Here is a 23,534-nt window from a genome sequence, read left to right on the forward strand (position 1 = left end):
AGATTCAGACCATACATTTTGGTGGGGTTTTTTGTTGTTGTTTTGTTTTTGAGACAGGATCTTTGTTGCATAGGCTGGAGTGCAGTGGCATGACCATAGCTCAAGCAATCCTACTGCCTCAGCCTCCCAAGTAGCTGGGGCTGCCTGTGTGCACTACCACACCTGGCTAATTTTTGTTTGTTTGTTTGTTTGGTAGCAATGAGGTCTCGCTATGTTGCCCAGGCTGGTCTTGAACTCCTGAGCTCAAGCAATCTTGCCACCTTACCTCCCAAAGTGCTAGGATTACAGGCATGGGCCATCATGTCTGGCCTCAGACTGCAAACTTTGTCTTACCTTTTGGGGGTGATAGTTCACCTTTAGTTTAGTTTTCACAGCCTTTGCTGTATTGCCCTGGGTCTGTCCTGTGCTAACTGAATGCTTGCATAGCTCAGCTAGGACTTGTGTAGATTCATGCAGAGAATTAAGGAATCCTCTTGATCAGACTCTCTCCAGGATTTTTTCTCCACCCTGCAGTGTCCCCTTTTCCTGGTTCCTTTGGCTAGAAATGCCCAGAAAAATGGGGCTTCTCTCAGACTTTTAGCCACCTGTGCCACTGCCACCATGTAACCACCCTAAGGACAAAGCTATGAGAGAAAAGATGAAAAATAAAACGAGAAGACTCAATGTAGTTTGCTTCTCCAGATTTTTACTCCCCTCCACATTCCACCTACTTTAATTTACTTTTCAGAGTATAGTACTTAGATGAATTCCTTTAGTATTCTGCCCAGATTTTTTGAGATAGGCTATAATGGGGCCGACTTTGTGTTAGCCAAAACCATATTCTAAAATATATCTGAAAATAAAATTTGAATCAAATATTTATAAAACTTAAGAAATTTGAAAACCAGTAGACTAGGGAGAATACTCCAAATTTTCAGACTGAATAGCCAGCCCTGTGAACAGCCTAAAGTTAATCTGTAGCTAGAATAACTAGGGGAAATGAGATAAAAAACAAAAACGTATTTATTCAAGGATGACAGATAATATTTATTCTTCAGAAAATGGGAGAATGGTGTTTCGGTTTTTGGATCTTTTGGGAGACAGGAATCTCAGAGCTCTAAGCGGCTGTTTGTTTAGGGGTTATTTTGATACAACTTTAAGGGACTTGGATCAATATCAGGGTTATTTTTTGGCATGGATTTGTAAAACTTCTCTAAATTATCACATCATTTAGAATAGTTTGTTTTAGGGATGTGTTCATTCACCATTTTTGACTCTTCATCCTGTTTACTTTCTCATTAACATAACTTACTGATATACTTTATGGTGTCGAACAGATCATATCCTGTGTTAGTCATGGCGAACATAGCAGAAGACTGACCAGTTAGAGATTTCACTTGAAAAAGTAGTTGGCAGTTTGTAGCATTTATAATAAGATTACATTTAGGAGATAATCCCAATATCACTCAATCTCTAACAGCATCATTTTGGTCTGAGTTGTCTCTTCCAAAAACAAACTATATATACTCTTTAACAATATTTCTTTAGTTTGTTAATTTATAAATCAGCTGCCCTGTTTCCCTAAAGCAAACTATTATAAATGATGTGATATATTAGGTTATGTCCTAAGACATTGACAACTAGTATCTTACTAATATCAGTTTAGTTTTTCCTATTAGTGTATTTTGGGAAGAGGAACGCTAATGGTATTTTGGAACCTGGTAGAACAGGACAGTCTTGATCCGATTATTCTACTCTCAGGTTCTTTGCACTAAAAGGGCGTGAAAATCACTCACTAAATAGAGCTAATTTAAGAGAATGGAACATAAGAGTTAACTGCTATTTATTACCACTGGACTCAGATAAATGTTACTTAATTAGTACTTAAATACTGTAAGGAGATGGTATTCGGGTGAGTTGTTGGGTAACTTATGACCCTTATAGAGATCTTTTTGTGTATTAGGCCGTTTAGTGTCAATGGTTAAGAGCATAGGAGAGCCTGATTTCCTGAATTTCAGTCCCAGCTCTACAGCTTGCTAGGTGTTTCCATGATAAAATGGGGGTAATGACAGTATCGCTGTAAAATGAAGTTAATCTCTCAAGATCATAGTGGTTTTTTAATATATGTAGAGAGGGGGGCTAAGTGTGTTTAGAATCGTGCCTGACAAATAACATGTGCTATGGTTGCTAAACATATCCATAAAAAATTGGGCACTCCTTTGAAGGCATGCTGTTGGATCCTGGTAATATAGTGATAAAGAAGGCAGATTAAAAGCCTAGCATTTTTGCAGTCATTTTAATCATTAAGAATGTTACCAATCCTTGTTGTTTGAATACTCATAATTTCTAGTGACTTGGATTAATATTTGTGTTATTTACTGGTAAATGGCTTATGGGTTCCAGTCCTACTACTTAATGCTGGCTTTTCGATCTTGGGCATGTTACTTACTTTCATTGTATGTAAAATTGAGATATCTCTTTCACCAGGTTCTATAAAAGTTAAATGAGATAATTCATGGCTTGTTAGAAAGCAGTAGCTAAAAATAATATGAAAAGCTTACACAAAAATCCAGGTTATGGACATTTGTAGCATTTGTAATATGATTACATTTAGGAAAGAATCCCCATATCTATTCATGCCTTATGCTAATATGGCAGAATTTTTTTTTTAAGTTTGCGTAGTATGTAATATAATCAGTATCTGGATTAGAGTTGTAGTATTTCATAGGAGTAGGATTGTGAAATTCTTTAAATTATGTGTAAAATATTCATATGAGGGCACATTGATACATATACATTTATGTAACATAATTGTACTTATCTCTGAGATAGCTAGAAGGATGAGTTTGTGTTTCAGAAATTCATATAATAGGCATAGCTAGAGAAAAGAGTAGATGTCGTGTTTATACTGTGCAAGATAATTGCTTTTTTCCATCTTGGTTTTATAATAGCTACTTGTACCAATTTGTAAGGGATTAGTATGAAGAAAGTGATCAATTCTCGAGAAACCAATGAAAGAGTTAACTTTCAGCATTTGTGTAAAAGAAACTAATTTCTGGAATTGAAACTCTGTAAAGTTTTAAAATCTTGTTTAAACAGAATGGGGTAAAATTTCAGAAGCAGTGATTTGAACATCATCCCTTTTTTCCTATTAAATCCATTCTCATTTTCTGTGACAAGCATTTTATGTGGTCGTTTATTTTCAGTAATTCTCACCCTTTAACTCTTAGGATTTTTCTGTGGTTTCAATGTTTATGCCCTCTCCAAAATTCATGTTGAAACTTAATCCTGAATGCAACAGTGTTAAGTGGTGGCGCTTTTGGAAGGTGATTAGGCTGTAAGGGCTCTGCCCTCATGGATGGAATTAGTGCCTTCTATAAGGGCTGGAGAGAACTAACAGGGCCCTTTTATAAGGCACTAATTCCATCCATGAGGGCATAGCCCTCACAGCCTAATCACCTCCTGAAAGGCCCCCACTGAATACTTGAAGATGCAGTAACAGGTGCCATCTTGGAAGCAGGGACCAGATCCTCACTAGGCACTGAACCTGCTGATGCCTTGATCTTAGACTTCTTAGCCTCCACAACTGTGAGAAATTTCTATTTTTTATAAATTACCTGTCTCAAGTGGTTTTTTTTTTTTTTTTTTTTTTTTTTTTTTTTTTTTTTTTTTGGTACAGCAGCACAAATGAACTAAGAGAGCTTTTGTTTGTATTTGGACAGGCGTTGTCATTTCTGCTCAGAAGTCTTTCCAAAGTACACCAAGTTAAAGTTAAAAATATAGTTGAACGTTTTCCTGTTTTTATTAGAAAGTATAAAAATTCACCAGTTCTTTCTCTGCTTCCATATTCCCACTAGGATGCCTTCTTGTCTTTGTATTCTACCTCCCTGATGTGAAATACAGTGCTGTTGATCCCAAGTGCTCCTGTAGTCTCTGGGAGGTTTGGTTGTAACATGAGTCTGTATGTGGTCCCAGCACTTTGGGAGGCCGAGACGGGCGGATCACAAGGTCAGGAGATCGAGACCATCGTGGCTAATACGGTGAAACCCGTCTCTACTAAAAAAATACAAAAAACTAGCCGGGCGCGGTGGCGGGCGCCTGTAAGCCCAGCTACTCCGGAGGGCTGAGGCAGGAGAATGGCGGGAACCCGGGAGGCGGAGGCTTGCAGTGAGCTGAGGATCCGGCCACTGCACTCCAGCCTGGGCGACAGAGCGGACTTCCGTCTCAAAAAAAAAAAAAAAAAAAGAGTCTGTAACATCTCATTGCTCTTTTGCTCTTTGTCTCTAATAGTCATAAAGTTTAGTTTTCTACATGTAAACTCTACTTTTCCACACGTATAACTCTTTCCTTTAAAGTGCCTGTAACAGGCATTCAGAAATTGCCTGGCGGAAATAAAAATAAGAGAGCTTTAGGTTTGCCCTTAGCATATAAATTAGTTATGTCCTTGTACTTTAGTAAATGGGGATGAGAATCTTGAGGATAAATGAAGATTATGTAATCAACTCTTTGTATTCTGTCCTCCATACCTTAAGCAGGGGTGGGGTTATTAGACAACAATTGCATAAATATATTGAAGGTATCAAAGGACATATGCTACTGTTTACAGTTGTTTCTTATTTGGAAAATAATGGAAGCCTGTCATATATGATGATTTTTCAGACTGTCATGGTAAACTATCCAGGCACATAAAAGGCACTCGTTTTTATTTTCTTAAATAAAGTACTACATTGTAAATACATTCTTCCCATGGAGTGGATGACTGTCACATAAGAGTGTAACCTAACTGGGAGTCATAGTAGATGTCTTCCTTCGGTGATCACCCATGCTATCTTTAGGATTTTGGAACTGATCTGTTTCTGCACCTCTGCCTTAGAATTTAGTGGAGTTGTTAAATTGAGCCTGTTGTTTTTAATCTCTGTATCTTGACAGGTTATGGATATCTGTTGTCTCTCAGACCTGTCAGTGCTGTAGAAATGGAGAAAGCAGAGATAAAACATTCAAACACCCGTTCCCAAGCTCATCTTGTGGCGGTATAATTTGGGTGGCTTCTGTGTTGACAGTAGTTATAAGAATTGGAACAACTGAAAGTATGAAGTTGACAATGAAAAAGTGCCTTTCTTGAAAATGTTAACAATTTATATTTTAGTTCGTAATATTTTCAAAAAATTGCTCTCGTGTTAGTCTTGTTAAGAAAATTGAACTTTTATTATATACAGTAAAATTGAGCTTTTTGAGGTATATAGTTCTGTGAGTTTTAATACATCTATAGATCTGTATTACCACTACAGTCAAGATTTGCAATGGTTCTATCACCCCCCAAAAAAACTGTATTGTTCTATCTCTGTAGTCATACATTCCCTTAACCCAGGTAACTGCTGACAAGTTCTCTATCACTATAGTTTTGCATGTAAATGCAATTCTAGAATATGTTGCTTTTTGAGACTGGCTTCTTTCACAAAATAGAATGCCTTTAAGATGCGTCCAATTTGTTGAATGAAATGCTAGTTCGTTCCTTTTTATTGCTGAGCAGTATTTCATTATATGATTGAATGTACCATAGTTTTTATTTTGATGAGGAGAATATAAATTTGTTCTTTTCATGTACTTTTTTTTTTTGTATGAGGATAATGCTGGATTCATAAAATGATTTGGGAAGTGCTCATCTTCCATTTTCTGGAAGAGATTGTGTTGATTTGGTGTTATTTCTTCTTTAAATATTTGTTAGAATTCACCAGGGAAATTACGGGGGTCTAGAGGTTTCTTTTTTGGAAGGCTTTTAACTACAAATTCGATTTCTTCAAATAGTCCTAAGGCTATTCAGGCTATCTACATCATCAGTCTGGCAAGAGGTTTAAATTTTATTGATCTTTTCAAAGAATGAGCTTTTGGTTTCGTTGATTTTATCTGTTTTCTGTTTGTGATTTCATTGATTTCTGTTCCTTTATTTTCTTTCCTTCTGCCAGTTTTGTATATAGTTTGCTCCTTTTTTAGTTTAAGATGCAAGTTTAAATTACTGATTTGAGATCTTTTCTGATAGAAGAAATTTAATACTTTAGTACTTTTGCTGCATCTCACATAATTTAAATATGGGTATGTTGGGTTCAGGTCTATTTTCTGTTTGTTCCCTCTGTTTTTGTTCCTCTGTAAGCTCCTTCTTTGGGTTATGTAAAATTTTTTTAGTATTCCATTTTAACTGGCCAACCTGGACTGATTTGAAGGGAACTGGGTATAGTAGTTACCCCCTTTTCCATGTGGGAACTATTTCAGGTAGATGCCTGAAACTGCAGATAGTACCAAACTCTATGTATATCATGTTTTTTCCTATATGTACATACTCATGATAAAGTTTAACTTATACATTAGGTGCAGGAAAGATTAACAACATTAAGGAATAATAGAACAATTATAACAATATACTACAATAAAAGTTATGTGAATGCGGGCTCTCTCAAAGTATCTTACTGTATTTTACTCACCCTTCTTGAGATGAAGGTAGAGTGACACAAGACATTGACTAATGTTTTTAGTGGTAGCTCTAAGAATTATACATACTTAAAATTTTAGTCTGCTTAGAATTGATATTTTACCACTTGAAGTGAAATAGAGGTCTTACGACCATGTATGTCCCTTTATGTTCCCCCCTTTATGTTGCAGTTGTCTTGTGTTAAATGTACATATATAGGCATACCTCTTTTTATTGCAGTTCAGTTTATTGTGTTTTGTAGATACTGCATATTTTGCAAATTAAAGATTGTGGCAATTCTGCATCAAGCAGGTTTGCCGCCGTTTTTCCAACAACTTGTGTTTATTTCATGTTTCTTTCACAGTTTGGTAATTCTCACAGTATTTCAAGTATTTTTGTTTTTTATTAAATCTGTTGTGATCTGTGATCAGTGATCTTTGATGTTACTATTGTAATTATTTTGGGGCACCACGAAGAGCGCCCGTATAAGACAGATAATTTATGTTTACCTTTGTTCTGACTGCTCCACTGACCAGCGCTGTTCCCTCGTCTCTCCCCTTCTCTTTGGACCTTCCTATTTCTCCACAATATTGAAATTAGATCAAACAGCCTTATCACTGATATGAAGAAAGTTCGACTGATCTGGGTAGAAGGTCAAATCAGTCATAACATTCTGTTAACTCAAAGCCTAATCCAGAGCAAGGCTCTGACACACTTCAAGCCTATGAAATCTGAGAGGGATAAGGAAGCTGCAGAAGAAAAGTTTGAAGCTAGCAGAGGTTGGTTCATGAAGTTTAAGGAAAGAAGCCATCTCCATAACATAAAAGTGCAAGGTAAAGCAGCAAGTGCTGATGCCGAAGCTGCATCAGGTTATCCAGAAGACCTAGCTAACATCATTTATGAAAGTGGCTATACTAAACAAAAGATTTTTAATGCAGACGAACCAACCTTCTATTGAAAGAAGACGCCATCTAGGACTCATAGGTAGAGAGGAGAAGTCAGTGCTTGGCTTCAAAGCTTCCAAGGACAGGCTGACTGTCTTGTTAGGAGCTAATGCAGCTGGTGACTATAAATTTATAAACCTGAGTCCATTGACCGTTCTGAAAATTCCAGGACTCTTAAGAATTATGCTGAATCTACTCTGTGCTCTATAAATGGAACAACAAAGCTTGGATGATAGCCCATCCTTTTACAGCATGGTTTACTGAATATTTTGAGCTCACTGTTGAGACCAAGTGCTCAGATAAAAAGATTCCTTTCAACATAGTACTTACTCATTGACACCTAGCCATCCAAGAGCTCTGATGGAAATATTTAGAGATAAATGTTGTTTTCATGCCTGCTAACACAACATCCATTCTTCAACCCAATGATCAAGAAGTAATTTTGACTGTTAAGTCTTATTCTGTTAGAAATACATTTCATAAGGCTACAGCTGCTTTAGACAGTGATTTCTTGGATGGATATGGGCAAAGTAATGGAAAGGATTCACCATTCTAGATGCCATGAAGAACATTCGTAATTCATGGAAGGAGATTAAAATATGCACAGGATTGTGAAGAAGTTGATTCCAACCCTCATGGATGACTTTTAAGGATTCAAAACTTGTGTGAAGGAACTATTACAGGTGTGGTGTAAACAGCAAGAGAACTATTATAGAATTAGAAGTGGAGACTGAAGACATTGACTGAATTGCTGCAATTTTATGATTAAATCTTGAATGAAGAGTTGTTTCTTGGGGATGAACAAAGAAAGTGGTTTCTTGAGATGGAATGTGCTCTTGCTGAAGATATTGTGAACATTGTTAAAATAGTATATAAACTTAGTTGAGAACACAGTGGCAGAGTTTGAGAGGATTGACCCCAATTTTGAAAGACATTCTGCTGTGGGTAAAATGCTGTCAAACAGCATCTCATACACATAATTTTTTTGTGAAAGGAAGAGTCTGTCAGTGTGGCATATTTGAATGTTACCTTATTGTAAGAAATTGCCACAGCCACCCTGCCCTTCAGCAACTACCATCCTGTGATTAGTTAGCAGCCATCAATATCAAAGCAAAACCCTCCACCATGCTGAAGGCTTGCTTAGATGATTGTTAGCATTTTTAGCAATAAGTTATTTTAAATCAAGTATGTACAGTTTTTAGACATAATGTTGCACACTTAATAGACTACAGTATAATATAAACCTTTATATATACTGGGAAACCAAAAATTTTGTGTGACTTGCTTTATTGCAATATTGTTTTATTACTCTGGTCTGGACCTAGACCCATGATGTCTTTGAGGTATGCCTGTATTGGAAATCTTACCAGAAAGTGTTATAAATATTTGCTTTAATGCCAAACATATTTTAAAGAATTCAAGATGAGAATAGTTAACTATGTTTACTCAGGCATTTACTGTTTCTGTTGATCTTCCATCATTCCTAACATTGTTTTTCTTCTGACACAACTTCATTCAAGAATTTTTTAGAGCTGGAAAATAATTCTCATCAATTTTCTTCCACTTTGAATAGCTTTTGTTTCACATTCATTCCTGAAGGATATTTTCACTAGATAAAGGATTTTAAGTTTACAGTTCTTTTCCATTTTAGCATTTGAAGGATGTTGTTCCTCTTTCTTCTGACTTGCATGGTTTCTGATGAGAAATCACCAGTGAATCAGATCATTAAACTCCCTCCCCCTCGTAAGTAATGCATCATTTTTTTTCTGGTTGCTTTCAAGGTTTTCCTTTGTAATTTTCAGCACTTTGACTCTGATGTGTGTCCAGGCATGAATTTCATTGGGATTATTCTGAGATTTGTGAGAACTTCTTAAATGTAGCAGTTTATGCCTTTCACCAAATTTCAGAAAGTTTCCAGCCATTATTTCTTCTTCTTCTTTCTTTTTTCTTCTTTTTCTTCTTCTCTCTACTTTTTTCTTCTTTTCTGCAGTGATTTTCCTTTCCTTGCATTCTTGATGTGAATGTTGGGTTTTTGGTACTGCCTCACAGGTCCCTAAGCCTTTAATTTTTTTTTTTTCAATATTTTTCTCTTTGTTTTTTAGATTGGGTAATTTCTGTTGGTTTATCTTCAAGTTCACTGGCTCTTTACTCTTATTTCCGTTCTGTTGAGTCTATCCAATGTATTTTTATTTCCGTTTTCACTTTTTTTTAGTTTCCATTCGGTTGTTCTTTATATCTTATATTTGTTTGCTGTGATCTTTTGGCTTTCCATTTGTTTGAAAAGTATTTGCTTATACTTGTTGGAATATATATACTGGCTTTACATCTTTGTCTACTTGTTAGATAATTCGTTTTAGAAAATTCACCCAGCTGTGTCATCTTGGTGTTTTCTTTTAATTGTCTTTTCCCATGAGAGTGTTATTTTTCCCAGCTCTCTCTATGCCAAGTAATTTTGGATTGTGTTCTGTACATTTGGAACATTATGTTACAAAACTTTGTCTTTTGTTTAAATACTATGGAAAATGTCGATGTTTTTGTTTTAGTTTTTTGGATTTTTTTTTTTTTTTTTTTAAGAGACAGGGTTTTGCTGTTGCATTCAGGCTAAAGTGAATGGCATGATTGTACCTTACTGCATCCTTCAACTCCTGGGCTCAAGGGATCCTCCTGCCCCAGTCACCTGATTAGCTGGCACTACAATCACACACCACTATGCTTGGCTACTTTCTTTTTATTTTTTGTAGAGAGAGGATCTCCCTTTGTTGCCCAGACTGGTCTCAAACTACTAGCTTTAAGCAATCCTCCCATCTTGGCCTCTTAAAGTGCTGGGATTACATGCTTGAGTCACTGTGCCAAGCTAATATTTTTATTTTTACAGGCAGTTGATCCAGCTGGGTTCAGGCTGCTCACAAGTTCCAACCGGCTTTCTGTAGGTTGTATTTTTTTTAACTTCAGTTCTGTTTTCAAAACTTTACATTACTATTTATACTTTTTCAGTATATATTACCCAGTAGCCAGTCTGTGATGTGTGTGGAGGTTTATCTTATATTTCAGATTTCAGAGTCTGTGGTGTGCTGCTTGGGTTTAAATCCGCGTATGTTCAGCTTGGGTGAGTTAGGAGTTCAAAAACAGCTGTTACTTTCTTGAGTTCTTTCCTGTCATATCCATGGTATTTTCTAGATCCCTGGGACACTCTTTTCTGTCTTTTGGCCAGAAAATTGGTTTTCATTTACTCCATTTCCCACAACTGTGTCTGGATCCAAGTATCAGGAAAACAGAGAGAAGTCAACAAGATTGGCCCAGAGTTTATTTGGTGAGAATGGTTCCTCTCTTTCTTAAGAGTTGTAGGTTCCTGCTGCTGCCATTGTTGTACCCACTACCACCACCAGATCATTTGGGAATAGGGACATGAGGAATGGGGAACAGAGAAAGGAAAAAAAAAAGGAGTGGAATGGGGAATAGAGAAAGGAAAAAAAAAAAGGAACAGTTTCCCCCTCTCTTTCTGAACATTAGGAGACACACCTTCCCCGCCAACTCCCTTCCCCCTTACCCACCTCGCTTTATATTTAGAGGGATTCTCTTAGATCTTGGTCTCTGTCGTTACCAATGCCTACTTTCTAGGTTCCAGGCTTTATTAATCCCAGGCCAGGGCATTCTGGATGGGGAAAAGGTGGTAAACTTACTGACAGTTTGATGATGCATTAGATTCTGGTGTCTTCTCTAGTCCAAATGCTATTATTTACTTCTGAGTCTTCAGATAACTGCTCCATTCATTCTGTCAGTATTTTGTAGTTTCATTCAGTGAGATTAACAAGGTGGGATGTGTTTATTCCATCTTACCTGGAACTGGAACTCCCTGATCTCACTTTTAATCTATTTTAGAATGTAATGCCAACTTTAATCACCTCATATTCATATTAAATACAGTTTGGGAATTATATTCAATAATTTTTTTCAGCATATATGTGACCCTGCTGCATGCAACAGTACAATTTCTGTTAAAGAGATGATGTTACATTAAATGAAGAAGGAAGCAGGAAAATTAATTTCTTTTTTTAGAACACTTTTGATGAACTTTCTAAATAAATATATTAGCTTTGAAAAACTTGTCCTATTTTCAGTTCAATCTTCATTGTCTGGCTGAGCATTTCGGGCTTGCCTTTCACTTTGGGAATGTTTTATTCTTTATTCATTTTACTCTTTAAAACATGATTTGTTTCAATAATTAGGTTTTTGACCATTGTAGAGCATAGTATGAGGTGACATGCATCATTATGGATTATTTTGGCACTCACTTCCTCTTGAAAACAGTGCACAGGAATTTTAAAGACGTTCTGAAACATATCCTTACTTCCTGGATTGATATAGGAAACTGATTTTATTAAAAGACCTGTAAATGTGGATGACTTCAGCTTTTGATTTTAATTTTCCATTTATCTGGTAAGCCACAAGATAATAGGATAATTTGTTCTTCAGTGAATGGTGCTTGGTCCTTTTCTTAATATAGGTCCACTCCAGTGGTTGACGTGTATGAAAAAGATTCTTGTTGCTTTTGTTGATAATTATATTAAATTATTAATGTAATACTATTACTTTTTCAGCAATCAGAGTCAGATCACTGATAATCTTTTAGAAACTGAACTAGAAAGTAATTCCGGGGACTAGTATGCCCTTGGCATAAGTGTGCCCAACAGAGAGACTGCTCCTACTTGCCCTTTTATTCAACTCTGTCTCTCATTTATCATATCAGTGCTCTTCCATAGTAGGGTCTGTCATGGCAAGATTGCGCTTGGGAGTAGGGTTGGTAATAGTGTACTATTTCCTCATGGCCATTTGTATCCCTTTTCTTTGTTTGTAACCAAAGAATCTGATTCTACCCTTTTGACAAAATATCACTAGGAGGCTGGGCACAGTGGCACATACTTGTAATCCTAGCATTTTAGGAGACCAAGGTGGGAAGATTGCTTGAGGTCAGGAGTTTGAGACCAGCCTGGGCAACAGAGTGAGACTCCATCTCTACAAATAAAAAAATTAGTTGAGGCCGGGCACGGTGGCTCACGCCTGTAATCCCAGCACTTTGGGAGGCCAAGGCGGGTGGATCATGAGGTCAGGAGTTCAAGACCAGCCTGGCCAAGATGGGGAAACTCCATCTCTACTAAAAATACAAAAGTTAGCCAGGCATGGTGGCGGGCACCTGTAATCCCAGCTAATCAGGAGGCTGAGGCACAGAATTGCTTAAACTCGGGAGTCGGAGGTTGCAGTGAGCTGAGATGCGCCACTGCACTCCAGCCTGGGTGACAAAGTGAGACTCTGTCTTAAAAACAAAACAAAAAAAAAGTTGAGTGTGGTGGTGTGCACCTGCAGTCCTAGCTACTTGGGAGGCTGAGGCAGGAGGATTGCTTGAGCCCAGGAGTTCAAGGCTGCAGTGACCTGTAATCATGCCACCACGCTCCAGCCTGGATGACAGAGCAAGACTGTTTCTCTTAAAACACGCACACACACACACACACACATACACACATATACACTCTAGTAGGAGACTTGATCAATTTAGTTGTTATTTAGTAATGTTGATTTATCTTTTTTCAGTCCTTGCATTTGCTTTAGGGAAAACAAAGAAAGCGGCAAACAACAGTTTTATTACTATTTCCTATTTCTCTGTTGTTTCTGACAATAAAAATAATAATGATCTTGATAACAGCCATTTATTGAATGATGGTAGAGTTAGGATTTGAATCTAGACCTGTTGGACTCTAAAGTTTGTGGTATTAACCAGGATGTAGATATCTTTAGGTACCGTGGGCTGACTTGAACAGCAAGCTGGGAGAGGGAGTTTTGAAGTGAACTGGAAGGGAAAGGAGCTTTGTTTTGTAATAGCAGAAAGAAACACACTTTGGAAGAAGAAAGAAGGAAAGAAGGGTAGTAATTTGAAACCAAACCAGACTAGGCTAAAGAATAGTTTACATTATTAGGAACCCCTGACTACTTCTGATTCCCTGAGGCTAGAGGTGCCCAGCAGCTGTTCAAATGGAATGTACATTCTTAGCATCCCAAATATAACTTAAAACAGGTTTTTAACAGCTGTGCTCTACAGTAGCAGTGCAGCTATTAAATATATTTTTATATAGCTGTACGGTAGCACATTGGCTATTTAAATTAACAAAACTTCACAAAATTTAAAATTTAGTTTTCACATGCACCATACAGACTTGAAGTGCTTGATAGAAGGATTCCCTGTTGGGCAGCACTATTCTAAAGAACTGAAATGTGTTAATACACTACCATTATTTGTTTTTTTTTTTGCGGGGGGTGGGGGTGGTTTCTTTGAAATGGAGTCTTGCTGTGTCACCCAGGCTGGAGTGCAGTGGCGCGATCTTGGCTCACTGCAATGTCCACCTCCCGGATTCAAGTGATTCTTCTGCCTCAGCCTGTAGTTGGGATTACACTACACCCGGCTAATTTTTTTGTATTTTTAGTAGAGACTGGGTTTCACCATGTTGGTCAGGCGAGTCTCGAACTCCTGACTTCAAGTGATCCACCTGCCTCAGCCTCCCAAAGTGCTGGGATTACAGGTGTGAGCCGCTGTGCCCTGCCTCACTACCATTATCTGAATGCAGTGTAGTGGCTGGACTAGGACTCTCATTTCCATGTATACTACTGTGTGAAAATGAGTTTTGAGTTCCTAAAAACTGATTTGTTTCAGTGCTTTTTTTTTAAATTTCAAATTCCAAACTTTAATACCTTCTTATATGATAAATAAAATTTAAAACTTAGACCATTCTTCCCTAATTATTATATGAACATATTTGGAGTATCACTTTCAGTATCTAGCAGAAACAGTATGTTATGAAACGGAAAAGAGCAACTGGAAGATAGAAGTATGTTAGATCATTATATTAGGGGTAACAGACTAAAAAGATATTTTAGCTTGGAAAGATAAAGCCTAGGAAGAAACATTAAAGATGGACATTTGTAAATTAAAATAATCGGAAAAGGAAAGTTTACCGAAAATCTAGAATTAACATCCATTTAGTAAATTTAGAACCATTAAAAGAAAATACAATTTGACTTATAGATAATTAACTTACAGAGCTTAGTAGAACTAATAAGTAGTATAGGTAGAATATAACTTATGATTATAGAGCCATAAATAGTTAATAACACAAAATTAGGATGTATCTAACTTTTCAGGTAACTACATGGAAGGGTAGTCCTACCTACCCACATCTTACCTCTTAGGTGTATTGACCACAAATTACTGGCTAGGACCATGACTCTGTGTGGTATTACTATGTTCCTGTTATGGGATGTTCAAAGCAAAGCTTTTATTCAAAAATATATGTGGATCCTTAGATTGAAAACTTGAGTCCAAGCAGATCGAAAAGATAAACAGGACAAGTTGCAAGTTTATAAGTTGTTGAACTGAGACTTAGGACTTTTATCTAGCAAAATGGTAAGTTCCTGTCATTTTAAATGACTTAGTAACATGGCATAATCATTTTCAGGTATAAAAACAGTTAATACAGAACATGTTAAGGAAAAAAGCATGTAACTTCTAAAACTTTGGAATGCTTTAACAGTTTTGAAAGCAGATTTCTTTCTTTTTGAGATGGAGCCTCACTCTGTTGCCCAGGCTGGAGTGCAGTGGCACGATCTCAATTCACTGTAACCTCTGCCTCCTGGATTCAAGCAATTCTCCTGCCTCGGCCTCCCGAGTAGCTGGGATTATAGGTGCCTGCCACTACCCCTGGCTAATTTTTGTATTTTCAGTAGAGACAAGGTTTTGCCATGTTGGCCAGGCTGGTCTCAAACTCCTAATCTCAGACGCTCCTCCTGCCTTGGCCTCCTAAAGTGCTGGGATTACAGGTGTGAGCCACTGTACCTGGCCATTAAAGCAGATTTCTAACAAAGGCAGTCTGTAACTTTATTGAGGTTTCTCAGTGTCTCATGTATATTTCACTATATGGGTCTTAAAATAGAGAAGACAGTGCTTACTATAAAATACTAATTATAGGTTTGTGTGTGTGTATGTGTGTGTGTGTTTTTAACAGGGTCTTGCTGTGTTGGCCAGGCTGGTCTTGAACTTCTTGGGCTCAAGTGATCCTCCCACCTCGGTCTCCTAAGTAGCTAGGATTACAAGCATACACAACACACCCCAGTTTAAAATATAAATTATAAATTATATATGAGATTAGTATGCCAAAAGAGGAAATGTGAAAATAGCATAGGTTAGACTATTAAACAGGACAAATAAATCATTGAGTTACGTAAAGGGATAGTATATTACATCTGAACATCTCTTAGGTTTTTAAAATACTGTGTTAACTTTCAGATGACATTTTATCACATTGAATTAACTCCAACCTTAATTTTTTTTAATTCTCAGATATTTAGGATAACGAAGGAGATAGTATGGTGTGAATTTCCCCAAATAAAAAATTATAGTTAATATACAGCAGTGCAATATAACTCTAAAAGCAACTAAATTGGGAAGTTGTCTAGCGTGGTGCTTCTCGGACTTTAATGCACGTGTGAATTATGTAGAGATCTTGACAGAATGCAGATTTTGATTCACTAGGTATGGATGGTACCTGAGATACCCCGCATTTGTAACAAGTTCCGAGGTGGTACTGATGCTGCCTTTCTGCATGAATAGCAAGGAGATTAACCTGTGTCTCTGAATTTTTAAAAAAGTTTTTTCTTGACACATAATAGATGTATCACTTTTCTTGATACATAATAGGTGTATCAAAATACGTGTACATATTTTGGGGGTACATATATAATACTTTGATACATTCATGTAAGATATGATCAAACCAAGGTAATTGCCTTAAACATTTTTCTTTGTGCTGGGAATATTCAAATTCTCCTTTTCTAGCTGGTTTTGAAATATACAGTAGATTAATTATAGTCACCCTACAGACTTTACTCTGGGTCTCATTTATTCTATCTTAACTGTATTTTTGTATTAATCAACCTCATTTTATCCCCTGGCCCCCAGCCTCTTGTAATCTCCAGTTTACTCTCTGTTCTCATGAGATCCACTTTTTTAGCTACCACATATGAGTTAGACCATACCATATTTCTCTCTCTGTGCCTGCCTTATTTCACTTTACATAATGACCTTCAGTTTCATTCATGTTGCTGCGAATGGTAGGATTTATTCCTTTTTGTGGCCAAATAATGTTCCCTTGTGTATGTACACCACATTTTCTTTATTCATCCATTGATAGACATTTGGATTGATTTCATATTTTGACTGTTGTGAATAGTGCTGCAGTAAATATGGGATTGCAGATAACTCTTCATTATATTGATTTCCTTTCTTTTGGATATATACCCAATAGTGGAATTGCTGGATTATATGGTAGTTCTATTTTAGGTTTGTTTTTGTTTTTGAGGTGGGGTCTTGTTCTGTTGCCTGGACTGGTCTTGAGCAACTTGGCTCAAATTGTCCTCCCACTTCAGCTTCCTGGGTAATGGATTATAGGTGCACACCTATAAGCACCTGGCTTATTTTTAGTTTTTTTGAGGAGCCTTTATGTGCCGTTCCATAATGGCCATACTAATTTCATATCAAAATTTTTAAAATGATAATCTTCTGTTCAATCAGCTGTATCATTTGAGCTGCTTAGATCAAAATACTTTGGAGTTATCCTGGATCCTTGCCCTCTAACAAATACTCCACATTGAATTTACCAGCAAATCCTGATGGCTGTATTTTCAAAACATCTGACATCTGAGTACATTTCATCACCTTTGCTACCACTGTGGTATGAGCCACATCTATCTCTTCCCTAGATTATTGCAGTAGTCTCCTTGCTGGCCTCTACTTTTTCCCTTACTTCCTCTGTTCAGAAACCGCTAGTCACTCATGTCACTCAGAGAAGCCAGTCTTACTTTAGCCTAGAAGGTGCTCCATGATCTTATATTACCTCTCTGTCCTCATCTACTACTTTTCTTCTTTCACTGTATTCTAGTCATTCATCTCTTGTTGTTCCTTGAACATACCAGACATGCCTTAGGACTTTCATATTGGCTATGCTCTGCCAAGAATGGTCAACCTGGAAGCACTGGATGATATTCACATACCTGTCTCCCTTACTGCTTTTTGATTGCCGATTCAAATGTCCCTTTATCACAGAAGCTTTCCCTGAGTATTCTGTATGAAACAACAGCTTCCTCTGTTTTTATTCCTTAATAGCCACACTGTTTTAATTTTCTCAATAGCACTTCTCAACATCTAACATATTAGATATTTTACTTATTATTTTGTTTATTTTGTCTTCACCACTAGAGCATAAAGGTAGATATTTCTGCCTTGTTCAGTACTAAGAGAATTGACTAGTATACCTATAGTATTCTTGACTAGTATACCTATAGTATTCTATAAATCTTGGAGCTAAAAAAAAAAAAAAATCCCACAAAAGGTCATTGGGCCTTTGCTTGAATACTTTCATTGATAGATTATTCTACCTCCCTTCAGAACAGTTCATTTTATTTGAAGATAATTGCTAATGTTCTTCTTAAGCTTTCTGTTCTTCCAAACTAAACATTCTTACTAGTTTACCTTTCTGCATGTGATAGGGTTTCCAGGGCTGTCATCATTTTAGTCATCTTCCCTGTACATTTATCATTATGTTGTTTGTCCTTAAATACTAGAACTAAAACAAGTGAGTTTGCACCAGAACTAAAACAAATGTTGCACACATAGGCTAAAAGTGAGAAATACTCCTCATCTAACTTTTATTGTCAGATTGATTGGATTGAAAAAATTTTTTAGATTCTAATGCTCACTCATTTTGAGGTTGTATTTAATCTGCCACAACCTTTAAATCATTCTTACATATGCTACTAAGTTTCTTCTGCTTTTACAGTTGGTTTTTGAACTGTAAGTGTGGGACTTTGTATTTCTCCTTATTTAACCAAATAGGGAATTTTCCTGGGCAGTTCATACCTTTAATGTAGAAACTACCATATGTAAATTATTTTAGAAACTAATAGACAAATCAATTCACATACATATAGGAGAATCACAACTGATGAAATCAGGGATTTCTTGTGCCTAGATATAAATGCATATTTGGACATTTCATTGCAATTATGTCTTTCATCAGTTCAGGAAAGAATAGTAAGAGTTGATTTAAGTCGATGCAGTGGGTCATGCCTGTAATTCCAGCACTTTGGGAGGTGGAGGCAGGAGGATTGCTTGAGCTGAGGGTTGGAGACCAGCCTGGGCAACATAGCAAGACCCCATCTTTTAGGAAAAAAGAGTTGCTTAAAAAAAAATGTTACTGTGTAAATTTCTTCCCTTTGACTGCCAAATTAACATCCTTTCCCACTTTCTCACTTTTACCTCTTTATAAGCACCATTTTCCTAGTCTTTAGGTCAAGATATTGTCTCCTTCACTGTATTTGCTCACCAAATCTCAGAAATTCTTCAGCCCTTTAATTTCATGCTTTTCAAATTTACTTCACAGCCAGTTACTTTATGCAAATCTCTCTGCTTATAATCTCTTTCCATTGTAATCCAATCCATACTTGGCTGGCATATCAATCTTTTTTTTAAAAAATCCACTTGTATCACTTTTATCTTGTCACTCTTCTTCAGAGAATCTATAAGATTGAATCTGAGGTTCTCAGTCATTAGTGATCCATCTATAATCTAGCCACACTTGATTTACATTGCTCTGCTTATTTCTTTTTTATTACCTCTCACTGTGATTTTCAGATAAAATTCATGACTTACATGCCAACCTCCTCCTCAATAGAGACACACACATACACACACACAACTGTCTCCTTGGTAGATACACACACACACAAACACAGACACACACTTTCTTTCACCCTCACCCACTCTTTTCTCTCACCCACTCAATTGTGAGATTGGCCTAGCTAAATGCTATTTTATTTCTCCATACTATGTTGCTCCTTGAATGCCTGAAGTTCCTCAACACGTACAACCTATCACATTCTCTGAAAACTCCATTCCAAATTGATCTCTGTTCCTTAAGCTTCAATTGCATTTATGTCTGTGCCACAAAATGTATCATTTAGGCTTTGTTGCTTAATAGTTATATAAGGCTTTTCCTTTCCTTTTTTTTTTTTTTTTTTTTTGAGACAGAATCTTGCTCTGTCGCCCAGGCTGGAGTGCAGTGGCACAATCTTGGCTCACTGCAAGCTTTGCCTCCCGGGTTCGTGCCATTCTTCTGCCTCAGCCTCCCGAGCAGCTGGGACCTCCCGGGCAGCTCCCTGCCACCATGCCTGGCTAATTTTTTGTGTTTTTAGTAGAGACGGGGTTTCACCGTGTTAGCCAGGCTGGTCTCAATCTCCTGAGCTCGTGATCTGCCCACCTCGGCCTCCCAAAGTGCTGGGATTACAGGCATGCGCCACCGTGCACGGCCAAGGCTTTTCATTTCACTAAGACTGTGCATTTGGATAGCAAGGAGTATAAAGAGTATTGGATTATCCACAAACTGTTTGGCTTGGCTCGTACTGTGTTCTTTTATGTGTAAAATAATTTCTTACAGTTTAGGATTTATTTTTAAATTGATATTATTGGAAGAAGGCAAACATAAAAAATTCTCTGATTTATCTTATAGGAAACCCTTTTCCAAAGAGAAATGAAGAAGAAAACTGTATATACCCTAAATATGGGCGATAAGAAGTATGAAGACATGGAAGGTAACTTTTCATTTTTATAGAGTTTGTGGAAAGCAAAAGTTGTTTCCAAACTATTCACTTGTACACATTTCAAAATACACAGGAGTTTTTTGTTGTTATTGTTCTTAAATTCCAAAATAAACTGCCTAAGTATACATGTTTTTTTTCTTCCCATATCTTATTTTCAATTGATCAAGTTTTTTGATTTGTTACTTTTTTCTTAAAGCTTTACTCTCTACTGGTTTAGGAATTACTGTTTTTTTGTCCTTGTCTTTTTAAAAAAGAAAAAAGTTAGCTTTAATACTGTCCTCTGCTTCTAAAGCTAATTTAATTTTCACTACCAACAGAAGAACCCAAGAATGCTTTAACTCTGATCATCCTAATCTCAATTTATAGGTTATGGTTCCATTATTTGAGTTCTTTTATTTCAGACACCACCAGTTAAATGAAGTTTTATGCAATGTTTGCTTGAGTTTATTTCCTGTTTATTTCTTTTCTTTCTGAAAATAAATCTGAGAAGTTTCAGTAGTGAAGGTCTATTGGTGGTAAACTCTTAAGTTTTTGTATCTGTTTTATCCACTTAAAACATTCAAAGATAGTTTTACTGGGTATATAATTCTGGAATAATAGTTTTTTTTTCTCTTAGCACTTTGAAGATATTATTTAATCATTTTTTTCCTTGCTGTCTGGAAATTTCTTTGCAGTCTAATTATCATTCTTTTTCGTAGGTGATCTTTTCCCATTTTCTGCTTTTAAGGTCTTGGTTTCGTCTTTGATATTTTACAGTTTTAATCCATTGTTTCTAGGCATGAATTGTTTTTATGTCTTTTAACAGTATACATTGTGTTTCCTTTGTCTGTTGGTTCATGTTTTTAATCATTTCCCAACCATTACCTCTTTATTGCCTTTCCTTTATTCGCTTTTGGATTTCAATTAGTATGGTAGACCTTTCTGTAACCTCATTTCTTAACCTCTGTTTCACAGGCTATGTCTTATATTTCCTTTTCTGTCTGCTAGAGTCTAGTTTCCTCAGATTTGTCTTCTAATTCACAAGTATTTTTCTTGGATCTAATCTGCTGATTGTCCATTTTATGTGGTTGATATTTGAAGTTAGTGAATTTCTAAATGTGTTTCCTGCTGCTTCTCACTCAAGACAGCTTATTTTCTTAGGTTTGGTAATGTTTGATTAGGAGCTCACATTTGATAAATTAAATCTATAAGGGCCTAATTTAGGTATTCTTTCCTGTAGAGGATTTGTATCTGTTTCTTCCCAGGCCCATCCTGGGACCTCTTTAGCCCCATTTAAGAGTCTTGGCTTGACATTGGAGTCTATCAGGATTAGTTTTCCTTCCTGGAGTAGTTCTAAGGCTTAGTCTCCAGATCTAAACACTAGTTTGGACAGGTGTGCTCAGGACAATTCCAACTTTGCTTGATATTTACTGTTCACATTTCAGCTGACCATTCCTTTATTTTTGTTTTATTTTTATCTTGAATTTCAGAGTATCTTTTATTTTCTTATGAGCCAGTGATGCATACTTTTGTATGAGTTGGTTACATTACTGGTGGGAGTTTAAAGTAGTACAAATCATAAGGAGAATAATTTGGCAATACCTATTCATAATACAAATGCATACGCACATTACTCTAGCAGTTCCGTTTTTAGGAACTTACGCTACAGATACACTTTTAAAAATGCGAAATAACTAAATTTTTATTGCAACATTGTTTGTCATGGCCAAAAGTTGAAAACAAGTGAATGTCCATCAGTAGATTTGAATAAAGGAGAAAGCAGACTGGTGTAAAGGAAGGAATGTGGAAGAGTTTGCATTAGCATTTGTTTTTCTGTACATTAAAAATTCTTAGGAAGAACACAAAAGAAATTTAACAGTTGTTACTTATTGGATTGGTTGGAACTAGATGGGGATAAATTTGAATGAGAAATTTGCTCTTAAATTTTTGAACTGTGTGAATATTACTCACTTTAAATTTAATTAATGAAAAGTTTGTTTCACTCCCCTGTTAAAAAAAGTATAAAAAAGCGTTGGGCATGTTGGGCTCAAGCAGTATGTTTGTTATAATTTATTTAAGATCTATTTGCTTTATAGTAGGAGGGCCCTTTAGAGTATCTAATCCACTGTACTAGAAACGCAAGATTTTTGGTCTGGAGAACTTGAAAGCACATATGGCTGTTTTACTTTAACAGGTGAAGAAAACGGAGATAATACTGTTCCCACTGGTCTGTTATACAGTGAGGCTGACAGATGCCCAATATGTCTTAATTGTCTGTTAGAAAAGGAAGTTGGTTTTCCAGAAAGCTGTAATCATGTCTTCTGTATGACTTGTATTCTTAAATGGGCAGAGGTAAGTCTGACACATTAATGTATGTTAATTTCCTAGCATGATTTCATTTCACCTAAAAAGTTGATACTGCCTTTCATAAATTATTTCACAGTAATGTATTTTCTTCCTACTTTGGACAAATTTCCTTTTATTATGCAAATTCTGTCAGTCATTTTCTTCTAATTTTCTTTTATCAGCTTTTATTTTGCAAATAACATTTTAAATGCATACTCTTTTTTAAAAGTTAATAACCTTACAGGAAGAACAGATCAAACCGTTTTTTTCTGGTAGAAATGCAGTAATTAATTTTTCAGTGTACTTTACTCTGTACTTAATAGGATAATATCTGTTTACCACTAATAACACCTTCTGTCTGCTTTTTGTTTTGTATTTTTCAGGGACTTTTCACATAGGTTATTTGATTTCTTCTTTATATCAGCCTTGTGGAATAACCAGAGCAGATACGATAGTGTCCTTCCATTTTACAGATGAGGAAACTTGGATTTTATGTTCTGTGACTTGGTCAAGATCTCGTAGTTTAAGAGGCAGAAGTGAATTTAGAACTGATTTTCTAATTCCTGTTTTTAATTTAGTATGGACTAATTTCAGATAGAGATATTACCGTCATAGACGGCAAATAAGAAACAAGACATTTGTGACTTTTACTGTATTATGTTGACTCAATTTGGGCCAAATACTTTGAAATAAATATTAATTTAATATAAGCCTTATTGTTATGAAATGTTAAGTAAAAAATTATTGTTCATTTTAATCATGCTATATTTTCTGAGTTAATATTTGTCTGTAAAAATTAGTAAAGAAGGATAATATCTTAAAAATATTTTAACATTAGCTGCATTCAAATTGTTAATGTTCTTAAATACGTTGGAATTAATTGCATATTACATAATTGGGGTTTTCAAAGCGCTATATTTTGCTTAAATTTTCATTAATAGTGTAGAAAGGAGAATATAACTGTATAGTGACTCTGGCTGAGTTCTCAGAAGAGGAAAGATAAGATTTATTATACAAATTGAATTAATAATAGTATACATAGAAACTATTTTAATTTAGTAAAACCTAAATTGATCTTTAGCAAGAAGTGACACTAAGGATAGGTGAAAATGTATTTTGGGGAAAAG

General features: G+C 36.1%; 1 protein-coding gene across 2 annotated transcripts in view; it reads left to right on the plus strand.

Annotated features, from left to right (window-relative positions):
• Positions 1-23,534, plus strand: part of SCAF11 (SR-related CTD associated factor 11) — a 76,247-nt gene that overhangs the window by 10,102 nt on the left and 42,611 nt on the right. For both annotated transcript variants that reach the window (XM_017881132.1, XM_017881133.1), the window contains exons 2-3: positions 19,992-20,073; positions 22,256-22,413. In XM_017881132.1, the coding sequence (XP_017736621.1) occupies positions 20,013-20,073; positions 22,256-22,413 (219 nt within the window). In that variant the 5' untranslated portion in view covers positions 19,992-20,012. The remainder of the gene's footprint in view (positions 1-19,991; positions 20,074-22,255; positions 22,414-23,534) is intronic.

The sequence above is a fragment of the Rhinopithecus bieti genome, unplaced genomic scaffold (assembly GCF_001698545.2).
Source record: "Rhinopithecus bieti isolate Rb0 unplaced genomic scaffold, ASM169854v2 scaffold_12732, whole genome shotgun sequence".
NCBI lineage: Eukaryota > Metazoa > Chordata > Mammalia > Primates > Cercopithecidae > Rhinopithecus > Rhinopithecus bieti.